At 43.8% G+C, this 23,496-nt stretch overlaps 1 protein-coding gene across 2 annotated transcripts; it reads right to left on the minus strand.

Moving 5' to 3' along the window:
- Positions 1-5,811: 5,811 nt before the first annotated feature.
- On the minus strand, positions 5,812-23,413 carry LOC106562538 (huntingtin-interacting protein 1-related protein). Of its 2 annotated transcripts, XR_006757494.1 has the most exons (32): positions 23,238-23,413; positions 19,523-19,586; positions 19,122-19,264; positions 18,864-18,920; positions 18,518-18,598; positions 18,258-18,334; positions 18,014-18,075; positions 17,786-17,926; positions 17,621-17,678; positions 17,448-17,523; positions 17,208-17,330; positions 17,035-17,090; positions 16,827-16,917; positions 16,487-16,670; positions 16,318-16,406; positions 16,130-16,246; positions 15,854-15,955; positions 15,523-15,717; positions 15,295-15,405; positions 14,994-15,188; positions 14,641-14,875; positions 14,417-14,524; positions 14,202-14,338; positions 13,946-14,056; positions 13,758-13,816; positions 10,898-10,991; positions 10,661-10,761; positions 10,380-10,485; positions 10,165-10,288; positions 8,073-8,134; positions 7,223-7,913; positions 5,812-7,046 (listed from the first exon to the last, which is right to left on the minus strand). XR_006757494.1 is itself a non-coding variant. In XM_045688902.1 (31 exons), exons 1-31 carry the CDS (start codon positions 23,322-23,324, stop codon positions 7,788-7,790), a joined length of 3,372 nt encoding a protein of 1,123 aa, XP_045544858.1. In that variant the 5' UTR covers positions 23,325-23,413; the 3' UTR covers positions 5,812-7,787. The 2 variants fall into 2 exon arrangements, 1 of the variants encoding a protein (XP_045544858.1); XM_045688902.1 differs by having other exon boundaries at positions 5,812-7,913.
- Positions 23,414-23,496: the final 83 nt, after the last annotated feature.

Here is a 23,496-nt window from a genome sequence, read left to right on the forward strand (position 1 = left end):
GGATTCCAATTGGTCAGAATAGCAATGGTCGAGAGTCTAAGTAGAGCGAGTAGGACAGTTAATATGTTGATAGAATTTTGGCAGCGTAGTCCTCAGAATTGCTTTGTTAAAATCCCCAGCAACAATAAATGCAGCCTCAGGATATGTGGTTTCCAGTTTGCATAAAGTCCAGTGAAGTTCTTTGAGGGCCATCAAGGTTTTGGCTTGAGGTTGGATGTAAAGGGCTGTGGTGATGACGAAGGAGAATTCTCTTGGGAGATAATATGGTCGGCATTTAATTGTGAGGTATTCTAGGTCGGGTGAACAAAATGACTTGAGTTCCTGTATGTTCCTAGAATTACACCATGAGTTGTTAATCATGAAACACCCCTCCGCCTTTCTGCTTCCCGGAGAGATATGTTTTCCTGTCTGCGCGATGTACTGAGAATCCTGCTGCCTTTACTGACTCCGATAGAGTATCCAGAGAGAGCCATGTTTCCAAGAAACAAAGTATGTTACAGGCCCTGATGTCTCTCTGGAAAGAAATCCTTGCTCGAAGCTCATCAACTTTGTTATCCAAAGACTGAACATTAGCAAGTAATATACTCGGAAGCGGTGGGTGGTGTGCGCGCCTCCTAAATCGAACCAGCAGGCCGCCTCGAGTGCCTCTCCTCCTCCAGCGATGTTTTGGGTCGGCCCCTGGAATAAGTTTGATTGCTCTGGGGAGGGTAAACAAAGTATCTGCTCCAGGGAAGTCATATTGCTGGTCGTAATGCTGGTAGTTCTGGTGAGTTACCACCGCTCTAATATCCAGTAGTTCTTCCCAGCTGTATGTAATGACACAAAACATTTCCTGAGCTAATAATGTCAAAAATAGTACATAAAAAAAAAAATACTGCAAAGCTTTCTAAGAGCTAATCGCGATGCTGTCATCTCCGTCGGCGCCATCTTCAAATGCTCACCTTCGATGGCCACTGGCACACTGGAGAAGTGTGCTCTTCACAGATTAATCCCAGTTTCAACTGTACCGGGCAGATGGCAGACAGCATGTATGGTGTTGTGTGGGCGGGCGGTTTGCTGATGTCAATGTTGTGAAATTAGTGCCCCATGGTGGCGGTGGGGTTATGATATGGGCAGCCATAAACAGGGTTGGGGAGTATGTAATTACATGTAATCCGTTACATGTAAGGGATTACAAAAAATGGTAAGTGTAATCCGTTACATTACAAGCTAAAATATTGTAATCGGATTACAGATACTTTTGAAAAACTAGATCATTACTTCAAGGACTACTTTTAAATTCAGAAAGGATGTTGACTCAAAAAATATTTGACACTTCTCTTTTCTCAATGACATTCAAATCAGCATTGAAAAAATGGGCAAATTTAAGTTTGTTCCACCTGAGCATGAGAGTCAAAGACCGCTATGATGACACACCAAATGTGTTTGATGGATCGCCGGAAAAGAGCAGGAATAAGCTTTTGTAGGCTACAGTCAAAGCTATGTCTTCCAATGGTGCGCCTGCTTTCGGCATCCAAAGATTATCGAATTTGAATAAACGCTTGGAGGTAAGGATGAGAGCAGTGGTGTAGTCTACGGTGATATGGATATCACTTATTATTGACATAGCGCATTAATTTGAATCAAACTACCGCTCTCTCTCTCAATCAATCAAATATATTTATAAAGCTCTTCTTACATCAGCTGATGTCACAAAGTGCCGAACAGAAACCCAGTCTAAAACCCCAAACAGCAAGCAATGCAGGTGTAGAATCACGGTGGCTAGGAAAAACTCCCTAGAAAGGCTGGAACCTAGGAAGAAACCTAGAGAGGAACCAGGCTATGAGGGGTGGCCAGTCCTGCTCTTTTTTTCACCTTTATTTAACCAGGTAGGCCAGTTGAGAACAAGTTCTCATTTACAACTGCGACCTGGCCAAGAGAAAGCAAAGCAGTGCGACAAAATCAAACAACACAGAGTAGTGGCTGTGCCGGGTGAAGATTATGACAGAACATGGCCTCTCATTGAGCTATTTGCGCTTTATGGATTGTGGTTGTTGTCGATGGGTGTTCAGAAATCTAAATGTGTATTTGAACCCAATAATTGTTGAATTCAAGAAGTTTAAACTGCCTTTCAATCACTGTTTTTGAAACAAGTGGACAGCCAGTGAAAAATGCGCTCTTGCAACAGCTGCTTTAGTGTGGATCCCGGCCTAAGGAATAAAAGTGGGGCTTTTATTGCTCAATCTAATTCATGCTGATAAAAAAATAAATCCATAGGCCTAATGGACACATGCTCAAACTCGAACACTTTTGATAGACTTGAAGGGGCAATCTGTAGTTGCTACATCCATTTTTGGACGTATAAATTATAAATATTAATGTAAAGACATCATTTAATCACATTATTATATGTAGTAGAAAGCGATAGAATAGGAGAAGTCTACACAACCAACCCATGAAATAAAACATCCATTTATGGCCAGCTATGTAAACTTTAACATTGATTTATCCTGCAATAAATGTAGTTCAATTGGTAACATACATTTTTGTCTTCTTCTAATGCCTAAGGGGAAAGTAATCTAAAAGTAACTGAATGTAATCAGATTACGTTAGTGAGTTTGGGTGATCCAAAAGTTATGTTACTGATTACAATTTTGGACAGGTATCTAGTAACTAACGGATTACATTTAGAAAGTAACCTACACAACACAACCCTGGGCATAAACTATGGACAACGAACACAATTGCATTTTATCAATGGAAATTTGTATACACAGAAATACAGTGACGAAATAGTGAGGCCCATTTTCGTGCCATTCATCTTCCACTATCACCTCGTTTCAGCATGATAATGCACGGCCCCATGTCGCAAGGATCTGTTAAAAATTCCTGGAAGCTGAAAATGTCCCAGTTCTTCCATGGCCTGCATACTCACCAGACATGTCACCCACTAAGCATGTTTGGGATGCTTTGGATCGACATTTACGACAGCGTATCCAGCAACTTTGCGCAGCCATTGAAGAGGACTGGGACAACATTTCACAGGACACAATCAACAGCCTGATCAACTCTATGCAAAGGATATGGGGCTCCCAAGTGGTTCAGTGGTCTAAGACGCTGCATCTCAGTGCAAGAGGCATCACTGCAGTACTTGGTTTGAATCCAGGCTGCATCACATCTGGTTGTGATTGGGAGTCCTATAGAGCGGCGCACAATTGGCCCGGGGTAGGCCGTCATTGTAAATAAGAATTTGTTCTTAACGGACTTGCCTCGTTAAATAAAAATTTTTGTTGCCCTGCATGAGGCAAATGGTGGTCACACCAGATACTGACTGGTTTTATGATCCACGCACCTCCCTTTAAAAAAAATAAGCTATCTATCTATTTATTCTAGTGAGATTGCTAAGGCGAACACCGCCATGTTTAGTTTTGCCCAACCTAGGTCGAGGCACAGACACTGGGGGATAGCTGAGCTGAATACACTGACTATGCTAGTGGCAGACTCCACTAAGCTGGTATGCTGGCTAACAGCCTGCTGCCTGGCCTGCACCCTATTTCATTGTGGAGCTAAGGAAGTTAGAGCCTTGTCTATGTTCGTAGATGAGATGAGAGCACCCCTCCAGCTAGGATGGAGTTCGTCACTCCTCAACAGGCCAGGCTTGGTCCTGTTTGTGGGTGAGTCCCAGAAAGAGGGCCAATTATCTACAAATTCTATATTTTGGGAGGGGCAGAAAACAGTTTTCAACCAGCGATTGAGTTGTGAGACTGCTGTAGAGCTCATCACTTCCCCTAACTGGGAGGGGGCCAGAGACAATTACTCGATGCCGACACATCTTTCTAGCTGATTTACACGCTGAAGCTATGTTTGCGCTTGGTGACCTCCAACATCGTTGGTGCCGACGTGGATAACAATATCCCTATACTCTCTACACTCGCCAGTTTTAGCCAGCACTATCTTCAGATTAGCCTTAACGTTGGTAGCCCTGCCCCCTGGTAAACAGTCTATGATCGCTGGATGATTCGTTTTAAGTCTAATATTGCGGGTAATGGAGTCGCCAATGACTAGGGTTTTCAATTTGTCAGAGCTAATGGTGGGAGCCTTCGGCGTCTCAGACCCCGTAACGGGAGGAGTAGAGACCAGAGAAGTCTCGGCCTCAGACTCCGACTCGCTGCTTAATGGGGAGAACCGGTTTAAAGTTTCTGTCGGCTGAATGAGCGACACCGGTTGAGCATTCATTCCTACAGCGTTTCCCTCCAGAAGCCATGAGAAAGTTGTCCGGCTGCGGGGATCGTGCGAGGGGATTTATACTACTATCTGTACTTACTGGTGGCATAGATGCCGTTTCATCCTTTCCTACACTGAAATGACCCTTGCCTAACGATTGCGTCTGAAGCTGGGCTTGCAACACAGCTATCCTTGCCGTAAGGCGATCGTTCTCCTGTATATTATAAGTACAACGACTGCAATTAGAAGGCATCATGTTAATGTTACTACTTAGCTTCGGCTGTTGGAGGTCCTGACGAACCATGTCCAGATAAAGCGTCCGGAGTGAAAAAGTTGAATGAAAAAAAAGTTGAGTGAGGGAAAAACTAAAAATATAAACGGTAATTAAAAAGTAAAAACCGTAAAGTTGTCAGGTAGCAAAGTAAGGTTAGCAACAAAACACACAGCAGCACGTAAACAAATCTGCAAATTTAGCCTTTTAAAATGATAATTTTGGATTAGCTAACACAACGTGCCATTGGAACACAGTAGTGATGGTTGCTGATAATGGGCCTATGTAGATATTCCATCAAAAAATCTGCCGTTTCCAGCTACAGTAGTCATTTACAACATTAACAATGTCTACACTGTATTTCTGATCAATGTTATGTTAATTGACCAAAAAATTGCTTTTCTTTCAAAAACAAGGACATTTCTAAGTGACCCCAAACTTTTGAACGGTAGTGTATATATATATATATATACACATACATGTATATATATATATACGTATATATATATGTATGTATATATATATATATATATATATATATATATATATTCGTATATATATATATATATATATATGTATGGATATATATATATATATATATATATATATATATTGTATATTGCTTCCAGCAAGACAATAACCCCAGGCCCACATCAAAATCCACAAAGACATGGTTAATTGGGCACAAAATCAACATTTTGCAATGGCCATCTCAGTCTCCGGACTTGAACCCCATTGAAAACTTGTGGTTTGAATTGAAGAGGCCAGTCCATAAGTGCAGATGAAGGACATCAAGGTCCTGGAAAGATTATGGAGGAATGATCTGTGATCTCTCCCAATGTGTTCGCCAATGTCCATAAAACATTTTAGAAAAAAGGCTCAGTGTCATTATCCTCACAAGGCAAGGGAAGAGTATTGAAAATGTGATCCAATAAGTGTGACCCCTATCTTTATTAGATTTCTGTTTTTAATATTTGTTATTTCTCTGAGCAACTGTATTCGTATAACATATAATTTTATATTTCTTTGAGCGTACAATATACAGTACAGCAGCTCAGTATTTTTTGCTCATATTTATCAAGAGACGCAATAATTCAATCATTCCGGACTCCACTGTATGTTGTTGTATTTTTCACAGTGCAGGTACATAGCCACCGTACATACTGTACATATCCATTCTATACCTAACATACTGTAATGAATAAGCAGTACATTACATTCATCACCTCACTGTACGTAACACTACGTAAACACTGTATTCAGTACAGTATATACACATTGCTCAGAGGGTAACTCGGACGGGAAACAAGTGACACGGAGAAACACGAGAAGAGGAGGAGAGCAAAGATAGAATTTTATTTCACCTTTATTTAACCAGGTAGGCAAGTTGAGAACAAGTTCTCATTTACAATTGCAACCTGGCCAAGATAAAGCAAAGCAGTTCAACACATAAAACAACACAGAGTTACACATGGAGTAAAACAGACATACAGTCAATGATACAGTAGAAAAAAAGTCTATATACAATGTGAGCAAATGAGGTGAGATAAGGGAGGTCCAGACTACTCAGGAAGATCTGACCTGTCCATCAGTGTTTCTGGAAAAGGAGGGATTCTCCTCGGGGAGGTGACGGTGAGGGGGAAGACTGACTGGACGTTAGGAGTGGCCACAGAGTCCATCAACAGGAAGGGTAGTGTGCTACTAAACCCTGAGAATGGATACTGGGAAACATGGCTGAGAGACTGGCGCAAATACGAAGCTCTTGGTGACTTTCCTGTTCCTCTCTCCTTGACCCACAGACCCTCGAAGGTCGGGGTATATATAGACTACGAACAAGGCCGGGTGTGGTTTTGTGATCTGGTAACTCGACGCCATATCTACTTTTACATGGGCTGCAACTTTGCTGACACGCTCTATCCATACTTCAGCCCAATCCCAGTCGCAATAAAGCCCCATTGATCATCTCTCCTGTCAATCACAAAGACTAAATCTATACTTCAGGACAAATGGAAAGGTATATATTCATTTAAAATGCCTGTTTATCTCAATACATGTTACAAATATCCACATCTATGTAAAGTAAGTATACTCACATAAGAGATACTATGTAAAGACAACTAGGCGGGTGTACGTTGATTGGTTGTTTACCATGTTGCATAAACAAGTATTTTTAAGGCATTTGGACAAAGCATTGGGATGTTGGTTTAGACACAATTCTTCCTACAAGCACTGCAGTGGTCAGCAAGAGATGACTGCTTTTTCAAATAGAAAGATAATTCACATTCTTAAAAGAAGTAATAATGTTAGTAATAATAATATTATAAACCGTTATTTACCCAGATGTTTTTTTTTTGTAATCAAATAGTGTATCAAGACATTAAAAAATATTAAATATTACAATAAAGTTGCTATCTTGAAAAAGGTTGTTCTTCAATCACTGCACCTGAATAAAGTACATATACAGTAGTACGCATGATAAGGTACGCAGACAGGTAGAATCTTCTCATTCTGGATTTAGGATTCTAACATTCCGGATTCTGGATTCCTCTGTTCCAGCCTCACCTCTTCGGAACTGCAACAGAGGAAAAACAGATCACCAATGACATCACAATTCAATCCTTATGGGAAGTCGACCTGGCTCCAATACAATCACTTCTATCCTTAGGCCCTTGTTCTGTTCGTATACCTATTACCTTAATGCCTGTGACGAGGATGATCAATACGACAGCAGGTAATACTGATTCTTACCTTACTAAACAGGGTTCCTGTTTTCTGGAAGATGGAAGGTTTCTTTGAAGTGTGGGTTGGCTTGGCGAGTTCTACTGAGTTATTTGGAAGGGGAAGGGTCTCGGGCTGGGAGAGAGGCTGGGACAGAGGCTGGGACAGAGGCAGGGGTTGGGAGAAGGGATTGGTGTTTACATATGGCTGGCTTTGAGAGTATGTTTGGGGATGTGAGTAGGATTGGGTTTGAGAATACGATTGAGGTGGTAAGTAAGATTGGGTTTGGGATGATGAGTAGGACTGAGGAGGTAAGTAAGATTGGGTTTGAGATGATGAGTAAGATTGGGGTGGTGAGTAGGATTGCGTTGCAGGCAGTGAGTAGGATTCAGGTTCAGAGTAAGGCTTTGTTTGTGAATAGGGTTGAGTGTGTGAGTAGGACTTGGGTGGTGAGTAGGACTGAGCTGATAGTTGTGAGTCGGGTTGTGTCTCTGAGAAGGGCTGTGTGTTTAGGTAGGGCTGGGGCAGCAGGGTGGAGGGTGGTAAGAGGTTTGGAGGGGGAGGGGGTGGGAAGCTGTCTTCCCCGTCATCCCCATCACCCCCCCTCCACCTCCCCCCCGTGGGGTGTACCAGTCCCAGACAGCTGGTAGTGTTTCTTCCTCAGCTCTCCCAGACGAACTCTCTCCTGTTCCAGCTGATTCTCTAGCTCCAACACCTTCACCTACAGCACCGAGAATAGAGAAGAGGACGTTCACCTACACACACAACCAGTTGGTCACATGGAATAATATGTCCCTGGCCCCACACACACACACAAAACATACACAAACAGCTATTAGTGGCTGTAGGCAGAGCAGTCAGAGCTGCTGCAATGACATACCTGAGACTCAATCTCTTGAGTCTTCACTTTGATCAGGGAGATGCCTGAGAAGTCCATGGGTTCTGGAGAGAAGCGAGGACAAGGACTCAGAACTCAGGGGTACAATAAACCCAAACCTTTATACCACATTTATTTTATCCAATCCTCCTTCCCATAGCTGCGGGAAGTAGTTTGGGGGTGGGGGTGCTGCAGAAAAAAACGATGCCCGCACTGAAGACGTCTATATCGGTCCACTAATACAGGACTAGTAGACACTCTTATCTACAGCTACAGTTGAAGTCGGAAGTTTACATACACTTAGGTTGGAGTCATTAGAACTCGTTTTTCAACCACTCCACAAATTTATTGTTAACAAACTATAGTTTTGGCAAGTCGGTTAGGACATCTACTTTGTGCATGACACAAGTAATTTTTCCAACAATTGTTTACAGACAGATTATTTCACTTATAATTCACTGTATCACAATTCCAGTGGGTCAGAAGTTTACATACACTAAGTTGACTGTGCCTTTAAACAGCTTGGAAAATTCCAGAAATTGATGTCATAGCTTTAGAAGCTTCTGATAGGCTAATTGACATTGTTTGAGTCAATTGGAGGTGTACCGGTGGATGAATTGTAGACCTCTACAAGTCTGGTTCATCCTTGGGAGAAATTTCCAAACGCCTGAAGGTACCACGTGCATCTGTACAAACAATAGTACGCAAGTATAAACACCATGGGACCACGCAGCCGTCATACGGCTCAGGAAGGAGACACGTTCTGTCTCCTAGAGATGAACATACTTTGGTGCGAAAAGTGCAAATCAATCCCAGAACAAAAGCAAAGGACCTTGTGAAGATGCTGGATGAAACAGGTACAAAAGTATCTATATCCACAGTAAAACGAGTCCTATATCAACATAACCTGAAAGGCCAGTCAGCAAGGAAGAAGCCACTGCTCCAAAACCGCCATAAAAAAGCCAGACTACGGTTTGCAACTGCACATGGGGACAAAGATCGTACTTTTTGGAGAAATGTCCTCTGGTCTGATGAAACAAAAATAGAACTGCTTCTCCATAATGACCTTCGTTATGTTTGGAGGAAAAAGGGGGAGGCTTGCAAGCCGAAGAACACCATCCCAACCGTGAAGCACGGGGGTGGCAGCATCATGTTGTGGGGGTGCTTTGCTGCAGGAAGGACTGGTGCACTTCACAAAATAGATGGCATCATGAGGTAGGAAAATTATGTGGATATATTGAAGCAACATCTCAAGACATCAGTCAGGAAGTTAAAACTTGGTTGCAAATGGGTCTTCCAAATGGACAATGACCCCAAGCATACTTCCAAAGTTGTGGCAAAATGGTTTAAGGACAACAAAGTCAAGGTATTGGAGTGGCCATTACAAAGCCCTGACCTCAATCCTATAGAAAATTTGTGGGCAGAACTGAAAAAGCGTATGCGAGCAAGGAGGCCTACAAACCTGACTCAGTTACATCAGCTCTGTCAGGAGGAATGGGCCAAAATTCATCCAACTTATTGTTGGAAGCTTGTGGAAGGCTACCTGAAACCTTTCACCCAAGTAAAAGAATTTAAAGGCAATGCTACCAAATACTAATTGCGTGTATGTAAACTTCTGACCCACTGGGAATGTGATGAAAGAAATCAAAGCTGAAAGAAATTTCACATTCTTAAAATAAAGTGGTGATCCTAACTGACCTAAGACAGGGAATTTCTACTAGGATTAAATGTTAGGAATTGTGAAAAACTGAGTTGAAATGTATTTGGCTAAGGTGTATGTAAACTTCTGACTTTACTTACAGTAGGGAGTGCATATATTTTCATACTGGTCCCCTGTGGGAATCGAACCCACAACCCTGGCATTGCAAGCACCGTGCTCTACAAACTAGACACGTGTGAAATGCCCTCAATAAAAATAACCTGCGTGATCTCCAGCTTGCTAGCTATTAGTTTGTATTTTAAGCGGCTACGGTAGTGACGTAGGCATTGACGTAGTTCCTCTTTGCCAAAAGAGTCCGTCGTTGAAACCAGACCCTAGTCATGGTTGCCTAGGATCGGGTTTCCGAGACTACCTTCCTCCTCTCCCTCTTTTCACCTCTCTCAGTGATCTGCCTCTGTCCGTGATTGGTGGAGGTCACCACTATGGCAGCCATGTCGTTGACGTGCCTCGAGGCCTGCTGCAGCGTTGACAGCTTCTTGCTGTTGCGGTCCGCCTTCACCTGTAGCCACGGCAACACGGGGGAGACGAGGGGTCCAATGTCAAGTTAGCGAATATGAAGACGGAATCAGTTGTGTGTGTATGTGTTTTACCTTGGAGGCAGCGACCAGCTGGGCGGTACTAGCAGCGATCTCATGAGAACAGACGATGAGCTCCTCGTATTTACCCCCGCTAGTTACCACCTTGTCAGCCGAGTCTCTGCCAGAGAGAGGAAACAAGATATATCCATTTGTGTGGACAAAAAGTGGGTTTTACACACAAATATCTCAATTTAGGATTCGGCCCTATGACAATGTGGCTAGTATCACTGCTGTAACAACAATCTGCTGTATATAGTATACGTGTGTAATGTGTATATCAAGTCAGTACTTACAACATCTGAGTGGCGCCCCAGCCCACTGACTTGGAGGCAGAGATGAGTCCTTCAGTCCAACAGGAGTTCTTAGCATAGAACTCTGTCACTGATGCTGCCCCCTGTGGAGAAAACATGTCACTGAGCCCAGAGCCTAATACAGATGTGCTCAACCTTTTGGAGGTCAACTATTTGACTATGTTGATAAGTATGGAAGTACAGCCTATTCTAAACACAAATGTAATATTTAGAACTCACTCTGCCGCTTTCAACAATATCTTTCTGCAGGTCAGTGGCAGCGGTCACCAGCATGTGGATGGCCTTCATTAGGTCTGAACAGGAGCCAAGGATGCTGAGAGGGAGAGGGAGAGAAAAGGAGAGAAATTGAGAAGGAGACAGAGAAAAAGCATATTGACGCTGTAAACTACAGTGATAGCTCCTCCAGCACATAACATTAGTTAGTAACTCCAGAGTTATTGTTGAGTTAATCCACTGTGTACTGTTGTGTTCTGTATTCCGTGATCTACTGTATACTATTGTGTTCTGTGTTCTACTGGGTACTATTGGGTACTATTGTGTTCTGTGTTCTACGGTGTACTATTGTGTTCTTTGTTATACTGTGTTCTGTGATCTACTGTGTACTATTGTGTACTACTGTGCACTATTGTGTTCTGTGTTCTTTGTTATACTGTGTTCTGTGATCTACTGTGCACTATTGTGTACTATTGTGTTGTGTGTTCTACTGTGTACTATTGTGTTGTGTGTTCTACTGTGTACTATTGTGTTGTGTGTTCTACTGTGTACTATTGGGTTCTGTGTTCGACTGTGTAATATTGGGTTCTGTGTTCTAGTGTGTTCTACTGTGTACTATTGCGTCGTGTGTTTGACTGTGTACTATTGCGTTGTGTGTTCTATTGTGTACTATTGTGTTTTGTGTTCTACTGTGTACTATTGTCTTCTGTGTTCTACTGTGTACTATTGTCTTCTGTGTTCTACTGTGTACTATTGTCTTCTGTGTCCTATTGTGTACTATTGTCTTCTGTGTTCTACTGTGTACTGTTGTGTTCTGTGTTCTACTGTGTACTGTGGTGTTCTGTGTTCTACTGGGTACTATTGTGTACTATTGTGTTCTACAGTGTACTATTGTGTTCTTTGTTATACTGTGTTCTGTGATCTACTGTGCACTATTGTGTACTACTGTGCACTATAGTGTAGTGTGTTCTACTGTGTACTATTGTGTTGTGTGTTCTACTGTGTACTATTGTGTTGTGTGTTCTACTGTGTACTATTGTGTTGTGTGTTCTACTGTGTACTATTGTGTTGTGTGTTCTACTGTGTTGTGTGTTCTACTGTGTACTATTGTGTTTTGTGTTCTACTGTGTACTATTGTGTTGTGTGTTCTACTGTGTACTATTGTGTTATGTGTTCTACTGTGTACTGTGATCTACTGTGTACTATTGTGTACTACTGTGCACTATTGTGTTCTGTGTTCTTTGTTATACTGTGTTCTGTGATCTACTGTGCACTATTGTGTACTAATGTGTACTATTGTGTTGTGTGTTCTACTGTGTACTATTGTGTTGTGTGTTCTACTGTGTACTATTGTGTTGTGTGTTCTACTGTGTACTATTGGGTTCTGTGTTCGACTGTGTACTATTGGGTTCTGTGTTCGACTGTGTTCTACTGTGTACTCTTGCGTCTTGTGTTTGACTGTGTACTATTGCGTTGTGTGTTCTATTGTGTACTATTGTGTTTTGTGTTCTACTGTGTACTATTGTCTTCTGTGTTCTACTGTGTACTATTGTCTTCTGTGTTCTACTGTGTACTATTGTCTTCTGTGTCCTATTGTGTACTATTGTCTTCTGTGTTCTACTGTGTACTGTTGTGTTCTGTGTTCTACTGTGTACTGTGGTGTTCTGTGTTCTACTGGGTACTATTGTGTACTATTGTGTTCTACGGTGTACTATTGTGTTCTTTGTTATACTGTGTTCTGTGATCTACTGTGCACTATTGTGTACTACTGTGCACTATAGTGTAGTGTGTTCTACTGTGTACTATTGTGTTGTGTGTTCTACTGTGTACTATTGTGTTGTGTGTTCTACTGTGTACTATTGTGTTGTGTGTTCTACTGTGTACTATTGTGTTGTGTGTTCTACTGTGTACTATTGTGTTGTGTGTTCTACTGTGTTGTGTGTTCTACTGTGTACTATTGTGTTGTGTGTTCTACTGTGTACTATTGTGTTGTGTGTTCTACTGTGTACTATTGTGTTGTGTGTTTTACTGTGTACTATTGTGTTGTGTGTTCTACTGTGTACTATTGTGTTCTGTGTTCTACTGTGTACTATTGTCTTCTGTGTTCTACTGTGTACTATTGTCTTCTGTGTTCTACTGTGTACTATTGTCTTCTGTGTTCTACTGTGTACTGTTGTGTTCTGTGTTCTACTGGGTACTATTGTGTACTATTGTGTTCTTTGTTATACTGTGTTCTGTGATCTACTGTGCACTATTGTGTACTACTGTGCACTATTGTGTTGTGTGTTCTACTGTGCACTATTGTGTTGTGTGTTGTACTGTGTTGTGTGTTCTACTGTGTACTATTGTGTTGTGTGTTCTACTGTGTACTATTGTGTTGTGTGTTCAACTGTGTACTATTGTGTTGTGTGTTCTACTGTGTTTTACTGTATACTATTGTGTTCTGTGTTCTAGTGTGTTCTACTGTGTACTATTGTGTTGTGTGTTCAACTGTGTACTATTGTGTTGTGTGTTCTACTGTGTACTATTGTGTTCTGTGTTCTACTGTGTACTATTGTCTTCTGTGTACTATTTTGTATTATTGTGTTGTGTGTTCTACTGTGTACTATTGTGTTCTGTGTTCTACTGTGTTCTACTGTGTACTATTGTGTGGTGTGTTTTACTATGTACTATTGTGTTGTGTGTTCTACTGTGTACTATTGTGTTGTGTGTTCTACTGTGTACTATTGTGTTGTGTGTTCTACTGTGTACTATTGTGTTCTGTGTACTATTGTGTACTATTGTGTTCTGTGTTCTATGTTCTACTGTGTACTACTGTGTTATACTGTGTACCACTGTGTTCTGTGTTCTACTGTGTTTCGCTGACCTCTGGTTGACCTCCAGTTTGACCCCAGACGTGTCTCTCCTGGCCTGGTTCAGGATCTCCTGTTCACAGCATGGGTAGAAAAGACATGAGGAATGTCCTCAATAATGACATGCTGTGTGTGTGTGTGTGTGTGTGTGTGTGTGTGTGTGTGTGTGTGTGTGCGTGCGTGCGTCCATTTATGTTCTTACGTCCATGCGGAGTACAGCCTCCTCTATTGCAGTAGAGGTAGCAGTCATCTCTTTATCCACCATTTCCCCCAGCTCCTCTTTTAGAACATCCTGCCCTTGAAGACGCAGATCCTACACAGGAAATACACTTCCATTACATCCTGTCCTATCCTGCATTGGCACAAAATGGCTGCCGGTGCACTGACCACAGAACATTGCTCTCAACAGGAATGCTTATTCCACTAGCTGTAGTTCTCCGTGTGTGATGACCCCGTACCTGTCCCATAGTGAGTATACGTCGCATTACATAGCGTATCGAAGTAGGGTCGGCTCTCTGTAACGTGGCTCTGGACTTCAGCTCGTGTAGGAACTGCAGACAGTGGGTGGAAGCTTCTCTACAACTGTCAGTCAGACCTAGAGGGAGAGAGAAAGGGATGAGTGTGTGTGTTTGTGAGCATGCTTGCGTGCGTGCGTGCAGTGTGTGTCTCTTACGGTCGGCCTGGTCAGTAGGAGCACTGTGTGCTGTAGCTCCTCCGTTGACGATGGTGTCAGAAGCCAGATGGGAGAACTGTGTCACAGCCCTCAGAAGACCACTGGCATCTGAGACAGACAGGACAGAGACAGTAGATTATATATACACACACACACACACACACACACACACACACACACACACACACCGCACGCTTGTGCGCACACACAAGGTGGATACACACCGTCCATATTTCCCAGGTAGACCACGTGACTCTGCTGCATCTTGTCTAAAGAACCCAGGGTGATCTCAGCCCGGTTCACCAGGTAATCTGGAGAGCAGGTGCAGCGTACGTGTATGGGGTCGTCCAGTTTGGACACAGCGTCCAGTATGATGCCTTCAGCCTCCACCACGGCACACTGGAGCAGACAGAACTGTTCCTCCTGCAGCTTCCTGGTCAGCTCACCCTCACGAGATGCCTGGAGTAACACACACACAGGAAAGATTACAGGTTAACCCACATATACACGCAGGCTCGTATGCGTGCACAGAGACAGGTACGCACGCACAACTGCTTCACACACACACAGCCCATACCTGTTGCTGTAGTTGTTGCCTCAGACTGGCCATCTCTCTGGATGTCCTGTCATTGTCCTGCTCCAGAGAGGTGTGTTGGAACTGCGCCTGCTGCCTTAAAGAGGACAGCTCAGCATCTTTCTCCCTCACAGAGCGCAGCAGCCCCTCCCTCTCGGTCTGGAGACCCATCAGGGCACTGTTCATCTGAGAACCAGTCTGAAAGGGGAGACGGATACATAAACATGTCTCTCAACCTTATTTGTATCAAGGACTGACAAGTATTGGTCCTCCATTTGCCAGGGACCAGCAGACAGGTTCCTACCATCTCTTTGCTCTGCAGGGCATTGTTAGCGCGTGACACCTCCGCTCGACTCTGCTCCAGCTCTCGCTTCAGTCTGTCAATCTCCAGTCTCTGCTCCGCGTTTATAGCCAGCTGTAATCACACAGACACACACACACACACGTCAATTCATCAGAATGTCCTCCAATGTCTTACTACGCAACACAAGTTTGACTTCAAGTTCAAGCCTAGTGTGTCGACAGCCCATACCTGTTGCTGAAGCTGTTGCCTCAGGCTGGCTATCTCTCTGGCTGATCTGTCCCTGTCCTGCTCCATGGAGCTGTGATGGAGCTGAGCCTGCTGCTGTAGGGAGGACACTTCACCCTCTTTCTCCCTCAAACAGCGCAGCAGTTCCTCCCTCTCTCGCTGGAGACCCTGCAGAGCACCAGTCATTTGGGAACCAGCCTGGGGAAGCAGGAAGAGTTCTGATTGGTTGAAGAAGGACACACAAAATAATAAAGGGTAGAGTCTAGTTTGAGAGACGGAAAAACACAGTTTCATGCTTCTGCCTAAATAAGCCTACCATGTCGTTGTTGCCTACCATCTCTTTGTTGTCCAGGGCACTGTGGACTTCACCTAACGCCGCTCTCTGCTCCAACAGCTCTCTGTTCAGCCGATCTATCTCCTGCTTCTGCTGCTCCAGCTACAAGGCAGGACAGAGAAAACACACAGAGAAGTCAGGAAACACAAGGAAAAACATCAATAATTGTTAAACATTACAGGAGTAAGAATCATCCTGGAGAAATAAACCATGAACCTGCTCCATATTTGCGACAAACTCTAGGGGTTAGAGGTCAGGGGTTAATGGTTATAATACCTTGAGTCTATTCTCCTGTCGAAGGTGGTCCACCTCACTGGCCAGCTGCTGTTTGGCCGTGGCCAATTCCTCCTGGTTCTGCTGGGTGCTGGACAGGAACCTGACTGTCTCTGCATTCTGAACACACGCACACAATATTATGTCAGCTCCCAAAAGACATAGAAATTCCCAGTGTGCAGTGTCTGTACCTTCTTCAGTAGATCAGCGTGGCTGGTGACCAGTTCAGCGTGTCTCTCTTTGAGCTGAGAGAAACGCAGCTCAGCTGCCTGGGCTCGACCTGTAGGGGGAGGACGGGGTTAACAGGTGTGTGTGTGTGTGTGTGTGTGTGTGTTTGTGTCCATCCGTGTGTATACTCACCATCAGCCTCCTGGTATCCAGCCTGTACCCCTGGTAGGGCGGCGGTGGCCTGTCTTAAGGCCCCTACCTCCATGCGCAGGTGTTCATTGTCCACCAGAGCCATCTGCTTATGGGTCCTCTGGTCCTCCAGCTCTGCTTCCAGCCTGTTCACCTGAGACTTCAGCTGGGTCACACACCTCTGAGCCTAGGGAGAGAGGGGTGGGAGGAGGAGGAGGGGTGGGAGGAGGAGGAGGGGGAGGGGTGGGAGGAGGGGGTCAAACACACACATGCATTCTTAGTCACACCTACACCTGCTCACAGACAGATAGACAGAGACACGCATGCACGCAAACACACACACCTCTGTTTTGAGGAGCTGCAGCTCTGGTTTGATGACCTCCAGCTCCTTCCTCAGAGTCTCTGCCTCCATCAGAGCCGGAGACGGAGATCTTCTGAGGGATACCCGAGGCAAACCAGGAACGGTTATTATTCCACAATCATTTCTGGTCAAAGATGTTGTTCGACGAGTGTTATGTTAGCTCAGTGAAAAGAGAAGGTCTTTCATTTACCTTTGATCAAATCCGGCATCAGGAGCTCCCAGCTGACTTAACATGTTGTACGGTTGCTGTTGAACAAATGGATGCAGACAGTTATGAGGCAATTGGTAATTATCATATAAATAACAATACTAGGTTCAATAGCGTAGTGTAAAATAAAGTAACGGGAGAGTGTCCAGTCGTACTTGTGGCATCTGGGGCGCTTGGCTGTTGTCCTCGACTTCTTCATAAGGCTCCTCATTGGGCATCACCACCACCGGCCGCACGTACTCCGCCAGCGCAGAGGCACGCAGGAAGTTCGGAGGAGACTACAGGTGTTGCACACACACACACACAGGGGAACACACAGAACACAGAGATAGACAATTAAAACAGGTATTGGTGGGAATGACCAATTCCCCACAGACACACACTACGTGGCTTACATCTGGCAGGTCAGGAATCTGGATAACCTTTTTGAAGAACTCAGTCTCTCTGGCTCGATCAAATAACTTAGTAAGGCTGAAAGACAACAGGGCAGAGATCATTCAAACCATACACCGTGCATACCGGCACACACACACACACACAAAGACAGTCGATAGTTGTGTAGGCAGACCTGTTGAACAGATCACGGAATCTCTCCCGGTGTCCGAGAAGAGAGTCAGCTGATACACCTGGAACACAGAGCAGGACCACACATGTCTAATAGACGAGTACAGGCCAGATTTAGAAATCCAGAGGGCTACAGGCCCGGGGTTTTGTGTATGCGCGTGTGACTGACAGCTGTGCAGTTTGAACAGTAGTTTGACAGAGAAGTGGTAGAGCCAGCTGCAGTCCAGTATAACAGGAATTAGAGGTCCCAGACGACACTGTCCGGCCGGAGTGGTGGACTTGCCCGCGTTGGCATCCAGCTGCCGCCAAACTGTTAGGAAGACACGGACGGTTATGGCTTCATTCAACTGAGAATCAATGCATAAAGGAGAATGAAAGCCTTAGCTAAAAGACCCACCTGTCTCTGACATTTTCAGAGCAGCGTCCAGGTAATCTAACAGCTCATGAGTCATATCAAATCTGTAGAGAAGAGAACCCCTCACAGTGTTACAGAGAACAGCTTAACAGAGATCACTGTTACCACCTGCAAATGTAGCTCACCTCAGAAACAGCTCAACAAACCCTGATTTGGTGTTGAGAAAGACATTTGCACCCATAGTATCATAGGAAGTTTGGGGTACAGTATGGTGGTATTGACTCACATTTTGTTGACATCAGTTCCTGCCTCTCTCTCCACCGTCTCATCTGTGGCCTCCAGGTTACCTGGAATAACCTTGTGCTGGGGAAGAAAGAATCCATGTACATACCAGAAAGGTTTGTCTGCAGGAGAAAGTGTTGACCCCAAGACAACTTTTGATGTTACATCTACTATTAGTTAACATAATAGCACCTCCCCCAGTACAGAGAAGGCAATGCTATCACAAGGTCCTAGGCGGTATGTATGCAATGCATGGGGTCTCACCTTCACATGGAACTCCATTTTGAGGGACAGGAACTTGGCAGAAAGGGCCACAATATGGCCGTACCTATCATGCAAGTTCCCCTGGAAATACATATGGTCAAAATCCACTGTCATAATTATTTTACCTTTAACTAGGCAAGTCATTTTAAATGACGGCCTAGTGGGTTAACTGCCTTGTTCAGGGGCAGAACGACAGATTTTTACCTTGTCAGCTCGGGGATTCGATCTAGCAACCTTTCGGTTACTGGCCCAACGCTCTAACCACTAGGCTACCTGCCGCCCCATAATACGTCCTAAGTTTCAATGTCATCAACTCATAAAAAGGTAGCGTCAACCTAGTACTCACCCAGAGTACGCCCATGTCTTTGACGTTCCTGCTGTATCTATGAGAGTCTCTCACAGCCTGAGGAACACACAGGAGAGAGGAGTCACTCACAGGACCTTACAGCAAGGAGAGACTCCAAAGATGTGACACTAGACGTACAGGGAAGTTTGGCAGGAAGAAGAGAAGGAAGAGATAGAAGAGGAGAAGAAGGGAGGAGAGATCTCATGAAGGAAGAGATACAAGAAACGCTATATGGGGGACAGGAATGGGATGACTAACGTTATGGTGTCCGTCCCGGAGGACTTTGTGCAGCATGTAGCAGAACTTCCAGCTGATGATGGCGTCGGAGGAGAGCGGCAGGTTGATGATGAACGACCAGAACGTTGTGGCTCCGCCCTCCTTATGGGTCCCCATGATGATGTCAGAACCGTCGTCAAGGAGGAACCAATGATGTATATAAACCCACCAGACAGACAGACACCCCCGCAAGACCAAGAAACCAAAAAATATGTATTACATCTCAAATCATGGGTGTGAATATGAATAGGCCTGGGAGGAATGGTAAATGATACATATTATCAAAAGATGGTGGATATACTTAGGCAGCCTCACACACACATTTCTCCAGATGGTTGGAGTGTGTTTAAAGGGCGTGTCTAAGACATGTTTGGAAAGGATACTGCGTGCATATTTCTCCTTTAGCGGTGTCTCACTGGAGGTGATGCTTTTACTGATGCTGTGGAGCTGAGTGGAAGAAAGGAGAGGGGAGGAAAGGGGGAGGACAGTGGGAGAGGAGAGGGGGAGAGAATCAGTCACCACCTGCCTACGGTACACGTCAAAAGTTTGGACACACCTACTCATTCAAGGGTTTTTCTTGATTTGACTATTTTCTACATTGTAGAATAATAGTGAAGACATCAAAACTATGAATTATTACATATGGAATCGTGTACTGTAGCAACCAAAAACATTTTAAACAAATCTAAATATATTTTATATGGGAGATTCTTCAAAGTAGCCACCCTTTGCCTTGATGACTGGTCACGGGTGCACCTCAGCCACGCTCAAGGTACTAAACGATATCATAACCGCCATTGACAAAAGACACTACTGTGCAGCCGTCTTCATCGGCCTGGCCAAGGTTTTTGACTCTGTCAATCACCGTATTCTTATCGGCAGACTCAACAGCCTTGGTTTCTCAAATGACTGCCTCGCCTGGTTCACCAACTACTTCTCAGATGGAGTTCAGTGTGTCAAATTGGAGGGCCTGTTGTCCGGACCTCTGGCAGTCTCTATGGGGGTACTACAGGGTTCAATTATCGGGCCGACCCTTTTCTCTGTATATATCAATGATATTGCTCTTGCTGCGGGTGACTACTTGATCCACCTCTATGCAGACGACACCATTCTGTATACATCTGGCCCTTCTTTGGACACTGTTTTAACAAACCTCCAAACGAGCTTCAATGCCATATAACACTCCTTCCGTGGTCTGCAACTGCTCTTAAATGCAAGTAAAACTAAATGCATGCTCTTCAACCGATCGCTGCCCGCAACCGCCCACCCGACTAGCATCACTACTCTGGACGGTTCTGACTTAGAATATGTGGACAACTACAAATACCTAGGTGTCTGGCTAGACTGTAAACTCTCCTTCCAGACTCACGTTAAGCATCTCCAATCCAAAATTAAATCTAGAATCGGCTTCCTATTTCACAAACAAAGCCTCCTTCACTCACACTGCCAAACATACCCTCGTAAAACTGACTATCCTACCGAACCTCGACTTCGGCGATATCATTTACAAAATAGCCTCCAACACTCTACTCAGCAAACTGGATGCAGTCTATCACAGTGCCATCTGTTTTGTCACCAAAGCCCCATATACCACCCACCACTGCGACCTGAATGCTCTCGTTGCCAGACCCACTGGCTCCAGGTCATCTATAAGTCTTTGCTAGGTAAAGCTCCGCCTTATCTCGGCTCACTGGTCACCATAACAACACCCACCCGTAGCACGCGCTCCAGCAGGTATATCTCACTGGTCATCCCCAAAGCCAACACCTCCTCTGGCCGCCTTTCCTTACAGTTCTCTGCTGCCAATGACTGGAACGATTTGCAAAAATTGCTTATATCTCCCTCACTAACTTTAAGCATCAGCTATCAGAGCAGCTCACCGATTGCTGCAGCTGTACACAGCCCATCTGTAAATATCCCATTCATTTTTGCTCTTTTGCACACCAGTATTTCTACTTGCACATCATCATCTGCACATCTATCCCTCCAGTGTTAATTTGCTAAATTGTAATTACGTCGCTACTATGGCCTATTTATTGCCTTACCTCCTTACTCCATTTGCACGCACTGTATATAGATGTTTCTATTGTTATTGACTGTACTTTTATTTATCCCATGTGTAACTCTGTGTTGTTGTTTTTTGTCGCTTTTTATCTTGGCCAGGTCACAGTTGTAAATGAGAACTTGTTCTCAACTCGCCTACCTGGTGAAATAAATGTTTTTAAATAAAATGACAGTCTTGCATACTCTTGGAATTCTCTCAACCAGCTTCATGAGGTAGTCAAATTGAATGTACTTCAATTAACAGGTGTGCCTTGTTAAAAGTTAAATTAGTGGAATTTCTTTCCTTGTTAATGCATTTGAGCCAATCAGTTGGACAAGGTAGGAGAAGATAGCCCTATTTGGTAAAAGACCAAGTCCATAATATGGCAAGAACAGCTCAAATAAGCTAAGAGAAACGACAGTCCATCATTACTTTAAGACATGAAGGTCAGTCAACACGGAAAATTTAAAGAACTTTGAACGTTTCTTCAAGTGCAGTCGCAAAAACCATCAAGCACTATGATGAAACTGGCTCTCATGAGGACCGCCACACCAAAGGAAGACCCAGAGTTACCTCTGCTGCAGAGGATAAATTCATTAGAGTTAACTGCACCTCAGATTGCAGCCCAAATAAATGTTCACAGAGTTCAAGTAACAGACACATCTCAACATCAACTGTTCAGAGGATAGCCTTCATGGTCAAATTGCTACTTAGAAACCACTACTAAAGGACACCAATAAGAAGAAGAGACTTGCTTGGGCCAAGAAACACGAGCAATGGACATTAGACCGGTGGAAATCTGTCCTTTGGTCTGATGAGTCCAAATTGGAGATTTTTGCTTCCAACCGCTGTGTCTTTGTGAGACGCAGGGTAGGTGAACGGATAATCTCCGTGGTGGTTCCCACCGTGAAGCATGGAGGAGGTGGCGTGATGGTGTGGGGATGCTTTGCTGGTGACACTGTCTGTGATTTATTTAGAATTCAAGGCACACTTAACCAGCATGGCTACCACAGCATTCTACAGCGATACGCCATCCCATCTGATTTGCGCTTAGTGGGACCCTCATTTTGTTTTTCAACAGGACCATGACCCAAAACACACCTCCAGGCTGTGTAAGGGCTATTTAAGGAAGGAGAGTGATGGAGTGCTGCATCAGAATGACCTGGCCTCCACATCACCCAACCTCAACCTAATTGAGATGGTTTGAGATGAGTTGGACTGCAGAGTGAAGGAAAAGCAGCCAACAAGTGCTCAGCATATATGGGAACTCCTTCAAGACTGTTGGAACAGCATTCCAGGTGAAGCTGGTTGAGAGAATGCCAAAAGTGTCATCAAGACAAAGGGTGGCTACTTTGAAGAATCTGAAATATAATGTATATTTTGATGTGTTTAACACTTTTTTTGGTTACTACACAATTCCATGTGTTATTTCATAGTTTTGATGTCTTCACTATTATTCTACAATGTAGAAAATAGTAAAAATAAAGAAAAACCCTGGAATGAGTAGGTGTGTCCAAACTTTTGACCGGTACTGTACATCTTTGAGAACAATGGGACAATGAGAGACACAGCATATGATATTGATAGGCAGAACTCGAAGAATAGTTGTGTTCAAAGTGAGGCATGGCATGAGGAAATTGTCACCATTTAATTATTTTTTTTTAAACATACATATAGCCAGAAATAAGTGCACTACATTGTTATAACTCCAAAGTTTTCCCCAGTTCTTTCTTGAAGAAGTTGGACTTTAAAGATGTTTAAAAAATATATCTGTTGTTTTAATGATATTCATGATACAGATGTTTCTGGAGTAAGTTATATATCTTTACCCGTCTAAACTTTACTCATTATAACACAATTAATACTGAAATAAAAACAGAGATATGTGTATGTTGTCACAGAAATACATTATCCAAAAATATGTTCACACCCTAATCACCATACAACCTTGACATATAAACACAATCCTAAATAATCCTTGATTTAAAATAAATCTGTAAATGAGGGAGCGTTTCTTTTTTTTCTAAAACAAAAAAGGTTGGATTTAAGTTTACCTGTAGTTTTCCAAACTGTTCTTTTTCCGCAGCCAATTGCTTCTCCGTTTTATTCTCGCTTTTGTTTTTCGGTTTACTCGAGCTCATTTTGCCGCTGTAATCCACTGGGATGAAATGATCCGACTAGTTGCTGTCCCAGCCACCCACACTAGCAGTTTGCCGATACCTGTCTGCTCTGGGTAGTCAATCTACAATGGGGATGGCACGTCAGAATCACGCGACGCGCAAACCGATGTATCGAAACCTTCTCGGATTAGTG

The sequence above is a fragment of the Salmo salar genome, chromosome ssa01 (assembly GCF_905237065.1).
Source record: "Salmo salar chromosome ssa01, Ssal_v3.1, whole genome shotgun sequence".
Classification (NCBI taxonomy): Eukaryota; Metazoa; Chordata; class Actinopteri; order Salmoniformes; family Salmonidae; genus Salmo; species Salmo salar.

What these genes read in the sequence shown, in the direction of transcription:
- LOC106562538 (XM_045688902.1), bottom strand. Translation starts at nt 23,324, where the DNA reads ATGAGCTCGAGTAAACCGAAAAACAAAAGCGAGAATAAAACGGAGAAG. An exon ending in AAGCGCCCCAGATGCCACAA is followed by an intron (nt 17,091 to 17,207) that starts GTACGACTGGAC and finishes TTTGTTCAACAG; the next exon opens with CAACCGTACAACATGTTAAG. An exon ending in CCCTGCAGAGCAAAGAGATG is followed by an intron (nt 15,189 to 15,294) that starts GTAGGAACCTGT and finishes CTCCCCTTTCAG; the next exon opens with ACTGGTTCTCAGATGAACAG.